Source organism: Scyliorhinus torazame, chromosome 8, assembly GCF_047496885.1.
Source record: "Scyliorhinus torazame isolate Kashiwa2021f chromosome 8, sScyTor2.1, whole genome shotgun sequence".
Classification (NCBI taxonomy): Eukaryota; Metazoa; Chordata; class Chondrichthyes; order Carcharhiniformes; family Scyliorhinidae; genus Scyliorhinus; species Scyliorhinus torazame.
Genome location: NC_092714.1, coordinates 252,526,418 through 252,542,899, shown reverse-complemented (window position 1 = coordinate 252,542,899; position 16,482 = coordinate 252,526,418). Strand labels below are relative to the sequence as shown.

The following is a 16,482-nucleotide window of genomic DNA, read 5'->3' as shown; positions in this document are numbered from 1 at the left end:
CTTTCAAAGCCAGCGATTTAGCCCTGTGCTAAACAGGAGGGTGACAACACCACCAGACCAGATGAAATAGGAGCAGAATTAGGCCACTCGGCCAATCGAGTCTGCTCTGCCATTTGATCATGGCTGATATGTTCCTCTTCCCCATTCTCCTGACTTCTCCCCATAACCCCTGATCCCCTTATTAATCAAGAAATCTCATTATTAATCGAGAACACCAGATTTGTGTTTGAGGCACTGTTATCTGCAGGGCTACAGACGGAGAGCTGGAAGGTGGAATTTGACAGAATAACCCTTTTTTCGAACATAAGAACTAGGAGCAGCTGTAGGCAATTTAGCCTCTGAAATGAAATGAAATGAAAATCGCTTATTGTCACAAGTAGGCTTCAAATGAAGTTACTGTGAAACGCCCCTAGTCGCCACATTCCGGCGCCTGTTTGGGGAGGCTGGTACGGGAATTGAACTGTGCTGCTGGCCTGCTTTGGTCTGCTTTCAAAGCCAGCTCTTTAGCCCAGTGCAAACAAATAACCAACAGAAGAACAAAAGCCCCCCTCTCCTGTCCCCAATCCAAACCAAAAGAGAAACAAAAGACCTAAGCTCGTTATCTTAAAAAGAAACCACCCCAATGGTAATAAGCTACAGTCATCTCCCTTCTCCGCCCCTGTTAACTAGTTATACTACTAGCAGGGTGACCCCCGCACAGGGTAAAAATCAAAGACAAATTAACAGTATACCAGCAATCAGCCCCCTGTCCGTACAAACTTTAATACAGAACAATAAAGGAAAATAAACACCCAACGCCCATCCCGCAAACAGTTTCGTACAATGTACAAACCCATACAGTACCATAGCAACCCCATGCCCTCCGCTACAGTACAAAAATCCCACAGTAAATGCAGATTCAAATGAACCGAACAGGGAAGAAACGTCTAACTTATTGGTCTTAGTCCTTGAACACTTAGTTCACTCCCAGTATATGCTTCTTGACAAATTAATTTACATCCCCTGGTGCATCGAAGTAATAATCTCTGTCCATGAAGGTCACCCAAAGACAAGTCGGGTACACCACACCAAATCTCACATTGCTCTTGTACAGCGCAGCCTCCCTTATTGAACGGCACTCAACTTCTTGCCAGCTCAGTCCTACATCCTGGTATATTCTGACGGCATTGCCCTCCCATCTCAATGGTCCTTCGCCCACCTTTCTTTATCCAGGTATCTTTGAAAACTGACGATTATTGTCAGATGGCTCCCCAGTTCTCGGCTTCTACCTCAGCGACCAATGAGCCCAATTCAATTCAGCAGGGAACTGCAAAAAAAAAAAAAAAAAACCCTACCACCAGCTCTCCAAACATCTTAGACATATAGCCCTCCAGATCCTCTGGCCGCCCCACAATTCTTAAGTTTTGCTATTTGGAGGGTTCTCCAGATCGTCAATCTTAGCCTTCAACACTTTACGCTCTTCAGCCAGCAATGCCATCTCTGCCTCCTGGGAGCCAATCCAGTCACTGGTCTGAGAGCTCCACCGCTACCTCCTGTATTGTTGCACCTTATACCTCTATACGCTGGTCCGTCTTCTCCAAGGCCACCCAAATACGGGTCAAAGCTCCCCCCATTGCCTTCTCCAGGTCCTCAGTGACTGGCTGACACTGCTTCATAAATTTGTCTACCAAGAAGCTAGCTAGCGTGACTTCCGGGTGCGGCTATGCAGAGCTAAGTCGCATGTTCGGCAGCTCCCGCTTGGAACGGACTTTTTGGCTCTTTACAGGGCCCCCAACGGAACTTTTCCGACATTTCCTGGTGTGGGAAGAAGACTGCAACATTCCCCCGACAGTGTCCCCCAGGAATGGTATGTCTCTTGGTTACTGGACCCGGCAGAAACAGTAAAAGATTTGGCTGGAGCTGCAGGAATAGACAAAAGCCTCTTCCAGCATGCAGGCAGGGGAAGGGCAAGCTTAAAGGCTTCAAGCTGACTTGAGGGCCTTTATTAAAGGTGAATTCTAGCAGCAGAGGGAACAACTGTGAAAAGATCTCACCAAGGCCATTGATGAAGCGGGGACGAGGCTTCCGGTGGCAGCCATGGAGGAGTAGGTCGCGCATTCGACAGCTCCCGTCTGGAACGGACTCTCAGACCTTTTTCAGGAGTTTCCACAGACTTTTTGGGACAGATTGGTGAAGCGAACACTGCCAAAAGGATTCCCTCTCGAGACTTCCGGTTGCGGCTATGCGAAGCTAAGTCGCACATTCGGCGGCTCCCACAAAAACGGACTTTTGGGCTCTTTTCAGGGCCCCCAACGGCACGTTTTCAATGTTTCCCGGTGTGGGAAGGAGTTAATAATAGCTCCCCGTCAGTATATGGCTTTAACTAGGAGCGGGGCGACAAAAAAGGTGGTGGTGGACCCAAAGAAGGGAGGGAAGAAGGACAAAATGGCGGCGGGCGGAGACTAGGCAGCATGGAGGCAGTGGGCGGAGGAGCAACAGGAGGGTATCCAGCGCTGCCTCAGCGAGATTAAAATGGACCTGCTAGAGCCGATGAAGGCTTCTATCGATAAGCTGCTGGAGACACAGATGGCCCAGGGGGTGGCTATCCGAGAGGCTCGACAAAAGATCTCTGACAATGAGGACGAGATCTTAGGCCTGGCGGTAAAGGTGGAGGCGCACGAGGCGCTCCACGAGAAATGGCAGGAGCGGTTCGAGGAGATGGAGCATCGGTCGAGGCGGAAGAATCTGCGGATTCTGGGCCTCCGGGAGGGGCTGGAGGGGCCGGACGTGGTGGCCTATGTGGTCACCATGTTGAACTCGCTGATGGGAGCGGGGTCCTTCCAGGGGCCCCTGGAGCTGGAAGGGGCCCATAGAGTGTTGGCGAGGAGGCCCAAGGCTAACGAGCTTCCGCGGGCGGTGCTGGTGCGGTTCCATCGGTTCATCGATCGGGAGTGTGTGCTCAGGTGGGCCAAGAAGGAGAGGAGCAGCAGGTGGGAGAATGCAGAGGTTCGAATATACCAGGACTGGAGTGCGGAGGTGGTGAAGAGGAGGGCCGGGTACAATCGAGTGAAGGCGGTGCTGCACAGGAAGGGGGTGAAGTTTGGCATGTTGCAGCCGGTGCGACTATGGGTTACCTACAAGGACAGGCACCATTATTTTGAGTCTCCGGAGGAGGCGTGGGCCTTTGTTCAGGCCGAGAAGCTGGACACAGACTGAGGGTCGGGATGGGCGATTGGGGACTGCAGTGGATATGTTATGCCTATATTTTGTTCGGTGCATTGTTTTGGGTTTCTTTTCCTTTGTGCTTTTCTCTTTCGGGTTGGGGAGGGTGGATGGGGCGGGTTGAGAACTGTTTTGGTTGGTGGCGGGGCCTGGTAGGTGGAGAGCGCGGGCTTTTTTCCCGCGCTGAAGACGGGGGGGGGGGGGGGAAGCGAGGATTGTTTCCCGCACTTAGAACGGAGGGGGGAGGGGGAGAGCACAGGAGGGTGTGCCACACAATAGGAGGGGTCGAAGGGGAGGCGGGAGTGGCTGGGGTCAGCAGGAGTCAGCTGACTTGCGGAAGTGCAATGGGGGGAGTAAACCAGCTAGGATGGGTCCGAGCCTTGGGGGGGGGGGGGGGGGGGCCTTGATCGAGTTGCTGCTGCTAAGGTCAAGGAGGAGCTGGAGCGAGTGGGGGGGGGGTTCGAGACGGGGGTATGCCGCTGTGGGGAACGGGCCGGGTGTGGGGTGCGTGCGCGTGGCTGGCCGAGGAGGGGTCATGGCTAGTCGGCGGGGGAGGGGGGCAGGTAGCCCCCTGATCCGGCTGATAACCTGGAATGTAAGGGGACTGAATGGGCCGGTTAAGCGGGCCCGTGTGTTCGCGCACCTGAAGGGGCTCAAGGCGGATGTGGAGACACACCTGAAGGTGGCAGACCAGGTAAGACTGAGGAACAGGTGGGTAGGTCAGGTGTTTCACTCGGGGCTCGATGCCAAAAATCGAGGGGTGGCGATCTTGGTGGGAAAGAAGGTGTCATTCGAGGCGTCGAGCATTGTGGCAGATAATGGCGGTAGGTACATAATGGTAAGTGGTAAGTTGCAGGGAGAGAGGTCAATGTGTATGCTCCGAACTGGGACGATGCGGGTTTTATGCGGCGTATGTTGGATCGGATCCCAGACTTGGAAGTGGGGGGCCTGATAATGGGGGGAGACTTTAACATGGTGTTGGATCCGGCACTGGATCGCTCCAGGTCTAGGACGGGTAGGAAGCCGGCGGCGGCTAGAGTGTTGAGGGGATTTATGGACCAAATGGGAGGGGTGGACCCTTGGAGATTTGCAAGGCCGGGGGCTAGGGAATTTTCATTCTTCTCACATGTCCATAAGGCTTATTCTCGAATCGACTTTTTCATTTTGAGTAGGCCGCTGATAGCGCGAGTAGAGGATACTGAGTACTCGCCAATAGCCATTTCGGACCACGCCCCGCATTGGGTGGACTTGGAGATGGGGGAGGAGAGGGACAAGCGCCCGCTGTGGTGCTTGGAGGTGGGGCTGTTGACGGACGAGGAGGTGAGCGAGCGGTCCGAGGAAGTATAGAGAGGTACTTGGAGACCAACGACAACGGGGATGTCCAAGTGGGGACGGTATGGGAGGCACTGAAGGCGGTGGTGAGGGGAGAACTGATCTCCATTAGGGCCCACAAGGAGTGGGGGGAGAGGGAGAGGCTGGTGGGGGAGATGGTGAGGGTAGACAGGAGGTATGCGGAAGAGCCTGAGGAAGATTTGTTGAAGAAGAGGCGCAGCCTCCAGGCCAAATTCGACCTGGTGACCAACAGGATGGCGGAGGTGCAGTGGAGGAAGGCCCAGGGGGCGGTCTACGAGTATGGGGAAAAGGCAAGCCGGATGCTGGCGCATCAGCTTCGGAAGCGGGACGCAGTTAGGGAGATCGGGGGAGTTAAGGACAGGGGAGGGAGCGTGGTGCGGAATGGGGTTGGCATCAATGGGGTCTTCAGGGACTTCTACGAGGAATTGTACCGATCCGAGCCCCCACGGGAGGAGGGAGGGATGGGCCGTTTCCTGGACCAGTTGAGGTTTCCAAAGGTGGAAGAGGGCTGGTGGCGGGACTGGGGGCCCCGATTATGCTGGAGGAGCTGATCAAAGGGATAGGAAGCATGCAGGCGGGGAAGGCTCCGGGGCCGGACGGTTTCCCGGTCGAGTTCTATAAAAAATATATGGACCTGTTGGGCCCGCTGTTAGTTAGGACCTTTAATGAGGCAAGGGTGGGGGGGGGGGGGGGGGGGGGGGGCTTTACCCCTGACGATGTCCCGGGCACTGATCTCCTTGATCCTGAAGCGGGACAATGATCCCCTGCAATGTGGGTCTTACAGACCGATTTCCTTGCGAAATGTAGATGCCAAGGTGCTGGCGAAGGTCTTAGCCACGAGGATGGAGGATTGTGTGTCGCAGATCATCCATGAAGACCAGACGGGGTTTGTGAAGGGGAGACAGTTGAACGCGAATGTGCGGAGGCTTTTGAACGTTATCATGATGCCGGCGAGGGAGGGGGAGGTGGAGATAGTGGTGGCGATGGACGCTGAGAAAGCCTTCGATAGGGTAGAGTGGGGGTACCTGTGGGAGGTGCTGAAGAGGTTCGGGTTTGGGGAGGGGTTTGTCAGGTGGGTTAAGATATTGTATGAGGTCCCGATGGCGAGTGTGGCCACAAATAGGAGGAGGTGCGAGTACTTTCGGTTGCACCGAGGGACGAGACAGGGGCGTCCCCTGTCCCTCCTGCTCTTCGCACTGGCGAATGAACCCCTGGCTATGGCACTGAGAGAGTCGAGGAACTGGAGGGGGTTGGTGCGGGGTGGGGAGGAGCATAGGGTGTCGCTTTATGCGGACGACCTGCTGCTGTATGTGGCGGACCCGGTGGGAGGAATGCAGGAGGTAATGAGGATCCTTAGGGAATTCGGGGACTTTTCGGGGTACAAGCTTCTCCTGTTGTGTTCTTTTTTCTTTCTCATTTTGTTATTGATATTTTATGAAAACCTTTCATAAACATTTTTTTTTTAAAAAAAAGAAGCTAGCCAGCGTCTTAGTTGGCCACGGAGAAGTCAAGGACGTAGCAGAAGCCTCCGCCATGTTCCCGTTCACTGAGGCTCAAGGAACTTCTGAATCTGACGATGTTTCCTTGGCCTCCCTCTGCTTTGTCATGTATTTGCCGGTTTTATGAAGGAACACTAAATAAATTTCTCCCAAACAATCTCTCATAAATGGGCAAAAAGGGCCAAAGTGAAAATACGCTGGTGGGAGCCACCGCGTGTACGACTTCCCACCACATACCTGCCACCAAAAGCCCCATACTCTTGCCTATTTTATTTGTAATATGTATAATGCAAAGATTATTTCGGTTTGTTGATAGCTAGCTGAATAAAACACTCAACAGGCCTTACTATAAGCTTTGTGTGCCTTATTCTAGTGTAGCATCCAGTCACATTAATGTTGCAGCCTCGTTTGAAATACAGTGCAGGGTATAAAGCCATGCAGCCCAGACAATGTATATTCTAGTTTGCAGCTGGTGCTATTAACTGATTTGAACCAGGGCTACATTTAGCCCACCTGGGGCGAAAAGCAGCTATGAGTTCCTGCTCCTGATAATGTCCAGTGACAACTGCTGAAAAAGTAGGTGTGTTTTTCTCTAATGATAAAACAGTATGATCCTTCCATGACCAAATAGCTTGCTGAAGCACATGTACTTTAACCTAATGCAGAAAAGCTGAAAAAATGGAATCACCAGAGGCCTCCTCCCCCCAACCCCGCACCGGCAGAGGAATTCTCTGTTCCCACAGCCAGACAATGTCAGGAAAAGCGCAGGCATTGGTGCGCTGCCGGAGGGATGGAGGATCCTGCTGACGGAGAATCCCACACCCTGGGCGGGATTCTCCATTTCTGAGACTTGGCAGCAAATTGGGCGCCGAACCTGCAATGATTCAGCGACTGTGGAGGGGCTAGCACCGGCACCAAGTGGAACACAATCGGTTCCAATGAGAAACGGTGCCGGATTTGCCGGGTACGTGATTGACACACGGGTGGCTGACCAGCTGCAGCCACATATACACATTACAATCCCCACATAAACTCATCCCGGCCACCAAGATGGCAATGGTTGCGCTGCAGCGCACCCATACAGCTAATGGGTTGGCTGGGGCCAGAGGGCACCGAGGAGTATGCCCCGGGGGGGACACCCATACAATCTGTGGCCCGAAGTTCACAGTGGGCCAGTCAGCTGCCACCTCGCCGCTGTGGACAGTGACTCCCGGGCGCTGGGAGAATGCGGCCTCAAATAGGCTGCATATATGTAAATAGGCCCAATGGGTCGGGTGACTTGCATGTGATGCCCGCTTTGGTCCTCTGCCATGATGCTCCAGGTGTGCCCAGATCGGAGCCGGGTGCAAGGTGGTGGAAAAATCTCACCTGGTATTTCACGTGGGTTCCAGAGTCCAGAATCAAAGTCTAAAGTAATAATCCTTTGCAGAGGTCGGCAGGCTGTAAACCGACGTAGAATTCACTTTGCCGCAGGAAAGCCCTGGTCATGTGTGCCCTGTGCAGCACCTTAAACTGGTATTGACTTTGCATGATGAGATAGACGCCTAGCGATGAACTAGTCTTGTAGGTGCTGCTATAGAACTTCCAACAGAAACAGGGTAGATGGAGCCAAGTGTCCAACCTGGGTCAGATGTTAAAACAACAGACTGAGTTTTCCAGTTCAGCAATATTGCTTGTCCCACAAGCCAGAGGCCTAGGTCCTGTGACTTTACCTCCCCACAATCCGGCAACAAAGAATGTTTATCTAGTGTTTGGAAATCGGCTTTTGTATTCCAGGTTGAAAATGTCTTCGCCATTATGGGTTAAAAGGAATGTTTGAGTGGCCATTGTTTTAGTAAAAATATAGTCCCAGATGACCATAGGCTGCTTTCCCTTTTGAGGTGGAGAGCTGACTGGTGGTGGTTTAACCCGAGGATCACCCACCTCAGGCGAGGGGCAAGATTGAGAAGGCGGGGCCTTCATGAATAACCACATGCATTGTTTTAGTAGACATTCCGTCTCTGCTGGCCAGCCTGGATTATCAAATACAAAAGGCCTTCGATAAAGCTTCCTTTGAGGTTGGGCCATGAAGTTCCCAGGTGATCATTTGTAGTTCATTAGAGATAACGGAGTGTGAGATTTCCGAAACTGCAAAGTGGTTGTTTTGTTCTGGGGTCACAGACAGTTACATTTTCAGCCATTGTGTGGATCTTTGTTCAGTTTAAATTTTTTTTTTAAATAGCCATAATGATACCTATAAATATTTATAGAAGTGTACAGTGTGAGGTCTGAGTGCCTCAGTCTTCAGCTTTATTTTAATTGTAGAGTCTATTCTATATTGAGATCTCATTTGTTACCCCATTAACTATATCCCTTATGATTAATTATAATACTCCCCAAACATCTACAAATGCAAATTAATCTGTGTTAGATTATATTCAGTGTAAATATTTTGATTATTATTCAATGATGGTTGTAATTGCTAGAAGCTGATGATCAACCATCCGCTGGTACACACTAATATCGATATGTTATAATCAATAGTCTGTTGGTATATAGCAACATTGGTTCTACTCTAAAAGACACCAGTGAGACGAATCTGGAACTGAATAAAACGACTTCACAAAGTTTGTGATGTGCTGTGCTTAAACAAAAGCCGAAAGGCCGGGGGGATTTTAGTGGGGGGTGGTTGTGTGGGCAAACTGATTTTGGCCACTTTACATGGCTGTTGCAAATTCTAATGGCTTAACGCCATTTGACGCCCTGATTTATCGTTTTGCTTTTTCCTCTCACACCAACTCTGCTTTTCAGATTTTGAAGTAAAATAAATTCCATGAGCAATATTTACATGGTAACACTCTTCAAAAGCATTCCCAGGCAGAGTAAAGTCATGCCATTTTTGTTGTACACGCCGTGTCGTTGTGGTCCAGCGAATAGTTTGGACATTTTGCACCAGCATTTATTTCCCATCCCTAAGTACCCTGCATTTCAAAGGGCACTTGAGTGACAACCACAATGCTGTGGATCTGGATTCACATGTAAGCCAGACCAGATAAGGATGTGTAAAGTAAAATGGGAAAGATGTCATTTGAAACATGAGGGTCTGATGAAACCCGAAGGAATATGAGAAAAAGCAAGCAAAAATCCCACAAAGGCTTAACAGCATTCAGAAAAGAGGGCTTTAAATGCAGATGGCAGGCTTCCTTTTCTAAAGGACATTAGGACATTCAGTTGGTGCCCTCTTGTGTAGGGATATTCATTTATTGTAATTTGTCTGATCAGCGTTTGAAGTTTGTAGGTATTTGTTCTGAAATTTGATTGACATTATTCTAGATGTTCATTTAGTACTGAATGAAAATTGGATGTGTTGTTATCCCAAGGAATAAATGAAATTGCAGAAGATGTTGATGCAGGAGCCGAACACAGTGACTCTGAGGATTCAGAAAAATCGGACACATCTGACAGTGAATACGCCAGTGACGAAGGGCCCAAACTAAATAATGGACAAGAGGAGGGAGAGGAAAAGGAAGGTGTCAGGAGCGAGAAGGTCTCACCCTTTGTGAAAAAGAAGCCGAAGCAGGTAATAGCGCTTGGTGAAGTGAAGCAAGAAACCAGTCCAAGTTCTGCTGTGGGTAAAAGTGAGGCATCTGGCCAGGAAAAGGCAAATGGGGACCCTGACAAAGAACTTGCTGAGAAAATGAAAAATCTACATCAGGCAGCAAAGGAGAAACTAGGGAACAATGATGAGACTGACTCGCCAACAGTGCACTTGGGACTGGACTCTGATTCTGATTCGGAGAATGAACTGGTTATAGACCTGGGAGATGAAAGCAAAGAATCTGTGCGAGAAGGCAAGAAAGGGGAGAAGAGCAAAAAGGATCAAACTCCAACACCGACTTTGAAGGAATCACCAGCTGCATCAAATACAGAAGGTATGTATCTTAAACTTCTGTTCCCTTTTATTGTTCTACTTTGTTTTACCTGGTGGGTGTCCGGTAATGGTATGTTTACTGACTCAAGGCTAGATTTTGGTAGCTTGTAACACTCAAATGCCATGGATGAGACCTGTTTAAAATGTCCACTTTGGTAGCCAATTAATTTGGTTTATAGAATTGTTTATGGCCATTTGTAACATGACAAATGAAATATTTTAGCATGTAGGTGTAATTGGATCATTTAATCGTAATTGACAAAGTGGAAACACATTGAGATTTAAGAGTGTATTTTGTTTTAAATCTCAAATTTTCAAATAATGGCCTTTGTGTATTCAGACCGTCTAAAAAATGAGAGCATAGTTGAAATTTCAGAAAGGCTCAATGATATATTACATTTTTTGCTGTAGATTTCGCTACCATGGTATAATCTGTGGAAATGAAGGAATACAACAACTTTACGAAGGATGTATATTCTTATTCAAAGTATTTTCCACTTCTAAGTGAAAAAGATTTACTTTCAGAAAAATAGTATGGAACTTTTGCTATAAATGTTAATTTTTGCAGCTGAACTAAAGCACTCTGTGTCACTCTTAGTATTTAGAAAGGAAAGCCAGCATGGATTTCTTAAAGGGAAAATCGTATTTAACTAATTGGTTTTGAAGAGGGAACAGAAAGGGATGATGAGGGTAATGCTGTTGATGTTATATACAGGGACTTCCAAAAGGTATTTTATACAGTGCTGCACCACAGACTTGTGAGCAAAGTTATAGCTCATGGAATAAAAGGGACATTAGCAACGTGCATATGAAATTTGTTGAGTGAAAGAAAACAAAGCGACGTGGTTAACGGATATTTTGGGGGCTAGAGGAAGGTTTGCAGTGAGGTTCCCCAGGGGCCAGTGTTGGGACCCTTGCTTTTCCTGATGTGTATTAATAACCTAAATCTTGGTGTTATTTCTCTTCCTGCACCTAGTGGTTCACAAGGCAGATTTTCATCTGTTTCCAAAGTGAGTTTTACCTGGAACAAGTCGCGAACCAGTTGCCAGAGGCTTATAGCTTGAGGCGCGTCACTCTGCATCAGGCATGGCTGATCAGGAGTATCTTCTGCTCTTATCGCCTGTCATTGGCGTGTTGGAAGGATTTTGCAGGTTCATACTTGTTGGCCGTGTTATGAAGGCACCTTCTTTGGCCATCAAGTCCTGGGGTGGGAATTAAACCCGAAGCTTCTGGCTCAGAGGCAGGGACGCTACATCCTGTGCCACAGGAAGTGCAGGGCACAGTTTCAAAATTTGCAGATGTTATGAAGCTTGGAAGCACAGTTAACTGTGAGGAGGTTAGTGCAGAACTTCAAAAGGACAGAGGCAAGTTGGTGGAATGAGTGGATTAAGTTCAATGCAGAGAAACGCGAGGTGATGCATTTTGGTAGAAACAGTACGGAGAAACAATATAAATGATACAATTCTAAATAGGATGCAGGAGCAGAGAGACTTGGGTGTGCTGAAGTCAATGAAGGTGGCAGGACAGGTTGAGGGAGCAATTAATAAAGCATTGTGTCTGTCTTCGGTTTATTAATATGGGCAAGGGATGCAAAAACAAGGATCGTATGTTGAACTTGCAGAAGACACTCGTTCACTCTCAACTGAAGTATTGCGTTCAGTTCTGGGTGCTGAACTTAGCAAGGATGTGAAAGCATTGGAGAGTGCAGAAAAAATTCAGAAGAATGGCTCCAGGAGGGAGGAACTTCAGTTATGTAGATACTTTGGAGAAGTTGGGATTGTTTACCTTGGAAAATTGAAGGCTGAGAGGGGTATTCAAAATCATGAGGGGGTCTATGCAGATCAGATAGGGAGAAATGGTTCCTACTCATGGAAGGATTGAGAATGAGAGGACACCGATCTAAAGTAATTGGTAAAAGAAGTAAAAGTGACATGAGAAAAATCTTTTTCACACAGCGAGTGGTTAATGTCTGGAATGCGCTGCCTGAGAGTGTGGTGGAGGCAGCTTTAATTGATTCATTCAAAAGGGCATTGGACTGTTACCTGAAAAGGAAGAATGTGCAGGATTTGGGGGAGAAGGCAGGAAAATGGCACTAAGTGGAAAGCTCATTCAGAGAGCCACCATAGACCCCGATGGGTCACATGGAAACATCGGAATTCTCTGAGTCTATGAACTTGCTTCAGGGTGCAGGAACATAGAGCTTTCTGGTGAGTCTTGATTTGGACCCATTTAAACTTCAGTAGCCATGGCTTGAGACTGGTCTTAAAACTTGTCGGCTCAGAAAAAATTCAATCCGGATTTTTGAAGAGTACATATTTTCACTATAAAATAGCTGGTGGGCTGGGAGGAGGCCAAAAAAAAAAAACACTGCCCCTTGTGCTAACTTTCCTGCCTTCCTTTTAGAGAATTTGATAAAGATAATCAGAGGGATGTGGATCAAACTGCTGATTATCCTGTTCAACAGTTGAAGGGAAAGTATAATATTCCTAATTATGTATATAGGTAAAGCATCACCCACTTCAACTGTATCCAGCCAACCAAAAGGTGAGGTTGCTTCTTCAGCCCCCAGTCTCCCAAGCCAGACCCCTTCAACCAGTATTACAACGACTGCCAGTGTTGTGTCTACTGCCACAGTTCCAGCTGTTGCTGTGAGCAATAGTCCAGTTAAAAAACAACGGCCTCTATTGCCAAAGGAAACTGTTCCAGCTGTTCAGCGTGCGGTGGTGTGGAATCCCTCGTCAAAGTTTCAGACCTCCTCACAGAAATGGCACATGCAGAAGGTACAAAGACAGCAGCAGCAAGTGCAGGCACCTCAGCAACAGCAGTCTCAAACCACAGGAACACGATACCAGACCAGGTTGGCTGTGAAAGGTATAAATATTTTGAGTATCTAACTCTAATTCTAGCAAACTCCAGCACGGTATTATGTTGGTAATTTTATTACTATTGAAAATGTTATTTAAAAATTGCTTTTGTATTAAGAGAGGTAAATCAAGTCTTAGGGTGGTCACAGGAACCCAGTTCAGACTCTGATGCCCGGCATTTTAAGAAACTGAAAGGAATCTACAATGGGAGCTCAGCTCATTGACATTGCTTTAGAAGACTTGGTTGTACCATCCCCAGCCTCTGGTAGAAAGTAAGCCCCGAAAGGCTGGGGGTGTCAACAATACACAGCACAGCTCACTGAAATCTGCCAGTTTCCCTTCTCATCCAGCAATGATTTATTTTTTCACTTTTCTCTAACACATGTGAAAATGCAGCCTTTACATTCACAATTACTGTGGCATCTGAGATAGGCGACGCTGATTTTATGCCGGAGGGGTGCCTTGGATAGGTGTTGAGATTTTAGAATTCTATAACTTGGTAGTCATGCATGAATACATCAAATTTGAGGACAGTGATTCAAGCCTCACACCTACTTTAACTTTCTAATTGCAGCTGTGCAACAGAAAGAGGCAACTCTTGCAACTTCAACATCTTCCATCACTTTGGTTACAAGCAGTTCTTCTACATCTGTGCCAGGCAGCACAACAATAAACACACCTTCCAGTTCAGTCTGCAGTACCGATTTGCCTATAGCTACTCCATCTGCTGATGTTGCTGCTGATCTTACTAAGTATACAAACAAGGTATGTTTTGTTACTCACTTTTATTGAATAGGTTTACTGCACAGAATTTCTTAGAAATTAAAACATAAGTGGTGGCGCAGTGGTTAGCACTGCTGCCTCTCGGCGCCAAGGACCCAAGTTCAATCCCAGCCCCCTGGGTCACTGTCCGTGTGGAGTTTGCTCATTCTCCCCATGTCTACATGGGTCTCAGCCCCACAGCCCAAAGATGTGCAGGGTAAGTGGGTTGGCCATGCTAAATTGCCCCTTTATTGGGCAATTTCTTCACGTAATTAGTAGTCCTAGGCCCTTTTCAAATCTCTTTATGCCCTTTTCTTTCAACCACTTTTTATATTGGACATGTTTAGCTCAGTTGGCTGGACAGCTGGTTTGTGACGTAGAGCGAGGCTAACAGCGCAGGTTCAATTCCTGTAACGGCTGAGGTTATTCAGTTATTCGCAACCTTGCCCCTCACCTGAGGTGTGGTGATCCTCAGATGAAATCATCATCAGACAACCCTCCCCCTCAAAGGGGAAGCATGGGACAAGCATGGTCAACTGGGACAATGGCTTTACAAATGACTTTACTTTTGGTTTACTTCACAGAGTCTTCTGCTCTGTCACTTCATTCCACCCCTCCCAGTAAAAAGAAACATGAATAAAGAAAGCTTTTTTCATTTGTTCCTGGGATGTGTGCATTGCTGGCAAGACCGGCATTTGATGCCGAGGCCAATTTGTCCTCGGGAAGGTGGTGCTGAGCTGCATATGTGACTGCTGCAGTCTGTCTAGTCTTGGTACACTCAGAGTGCTGTTAGAAAAGGAGTTCCAGGTTTTTGATCTGGTGTCAGTCAAAGAATGATGGTATATTTCCATGTCTGGGTTGTGGGTGACATGGAAGCAAACCTACAGGCGGTAATGCTCCTATACGCCTGTTGCACTTGTCCTTTTGGGTGACAGAGATCATGGGTTTGGAAGATGCAGTCAAAGTAGGTTTGGTAAGTTGCTGCAAAGTGCCTTCTAGATGGTAAACACTGCTGCCAGTGTGCATCATTGGTGGAGGGAGTGGATGTTTCAGGTGCTGGTTGGGGAGCTGATCAAGCAATTTTTTTTTTGCACTAGATGATGTCAAGCTTGAGCAGTGATAGCCAACTTAGGCCACTAAGCAGGCTGCATAAGTAGCCCTCCTTCATCTCAGTGGGCCATAAGAATGAAATCGGGCTTGTTCACTAACTATGACCCTTGAATAAGATTGAAAACATTTAATACACACCAAATATTTCATAACAAGTTATAGAAAATGCTTAATCATCCATATATTAATTTTAAAAAATAAATTTAGAGTACCCAATTTTTTTTTTCCAATTAAAGGGCAATTTAACATGGTCAATCCACCTAACCAGCACATCTTTGGGATGTGGGGGTGAAACCCACGCAGACACGGGGAGAATGTGCAAACTCCACATGGACAATGACCCAGGGCTGAGATTCGAACCTGGGTCCTCAGCACCATCGTCCCAGTGCTAACCACTGCGCCACGTGCCGCCCACATTCATATATTAATAGAACTGACATCAAATTCAAGTGGTAAAATCAAAATAAATATTTACATTTGATTGGACACCGAAGGAGCTCACTGCTCTCACAGTCAATGTTGTGAGCAATCAGCATGCACCTCACTTCACTTGCCCTTGCTTTACGTGATATAATTTCAGTCATATCTGTCGGAAAAAACTACACGGATGGAAACCAGCAGAGTGTGGCAATTCTACATGTGATCAACAGTCAAACAAAATGTCCCATGACTGCACCCAGAGCCCTGATGGGCCACATGCGACCCCTGGGCCACAGGTTTCCCACCACTATTCTTGAGTGTTGTGGGTACTGTGTTCATCCAGGCAAGTGGAGAGTATTCCATCACACCCCTGACTTGTGCCTTTGGGAGAGTCAGGAAGTGAGTTACTCTCCACAGAATCTCCACCTCTTGTAGCCACAGTATTTATATTTAAAATTATATAAACTGCATTAAGGTGCATCTGTTTTGTAATTTCTTTGGCATTGTTAGGATGCAGAATGACTTTCCATTAATGTTGGAGTTGTAAGGTATACTCAGTCTAAATTGAGATGTTAATGAGATGAGTGCCTCTTCTCTATGTTGACTACCGAAGCAAAATGAAAACATTTCCTGCTCCGTACGAGTCATCGATATAAAAGTATTGATAATTTAGCAATAAGGTGATTTCAGTTGGATGGGTGCTGTTGTAAGAAATGGTTATTTATTAAGGATACAGTAGCCACCGCATCTTCGAGGAATATTGTTAGGTCAAATGTAGTAATTTCACTATCTCCCTCCCTCACTCACACACACATACACACACACACACACACACTGTCGACGTGTTTTTGCTTCTTATTAAATATGTGCCAAATATTTATTTTTACATGAAAAAGAAGAATTTATCCTAAGAGTCTAGGTCAGCTACAGAGTTTTCTTTGCTGGTCTCTGTTTCTGGCAGGTTTGTACAAGAATGACTGCTGTAAGGTGCCAAATGGTAAATGATGCTCAGTTGTCAAGAGAGCAGAAATGGCATTAGTCGTAAAATCAAAATTACTGCAGAAGATAATGAACAATACTTTATTTTGTGATCAGACAGAATTTCATGTACAGAACGGCTAGAAAGTATGAAGTGGTATCAATCCAAGAGCCTACTTTTCATTATTAATCCATACAACTGTTACATTTTAGATGATGGAAGCAATAAAAGGAACAATGACTGAAATCTACAATGATCTTTCCAGAAATAGTTCTGGAAGCACAATAGCGGAGGTTAGTCATTTCTGTCCAAATTGAAGTCTCACTGTTAAATATTGTCCAAAGTCATCAGCCAACTGATGTGAATTGACTGTTTATTTTGTCA

The 16,482-nt window shown here is 47.1% G+C and overlaps 1 protein-coding gene across 11 annotated transcripts in view; it reads left to right on the top strand.

Moving 5' to 3' along the window:
* The window catches only part of zmynd8 (zinc finger, MYND-type containing 8), a 155,476-nt gene that overhangs the window by 119,610 nt on the left and 19,384 nt on the right, over positions 1–16,482 (top strand). For all 11 annotated transcript variants that reach the window (XM_072515128.1, XM_072515130.1, XM_072515126.1 and 8 more), the window contains 4 exons: positions 9,413–9,964; positions 12,466–12,834; positions 13,402–13,592; positions 16,311–16,391. In XM_072515128.1, coding sequence (XP_072371229.1) covers positions 9,413–9,964; positions 12,466–12,834; positions 13,402–13,592; positions 16,311–16,391 — 1,193 coding nt within the window. The remainder of the gene's footprint in view (positions 1–9,412; positions 9,965–12,465; positions 12,835–13,401; positions 13,593–16,310; positions 16,392–16,482) is intronic.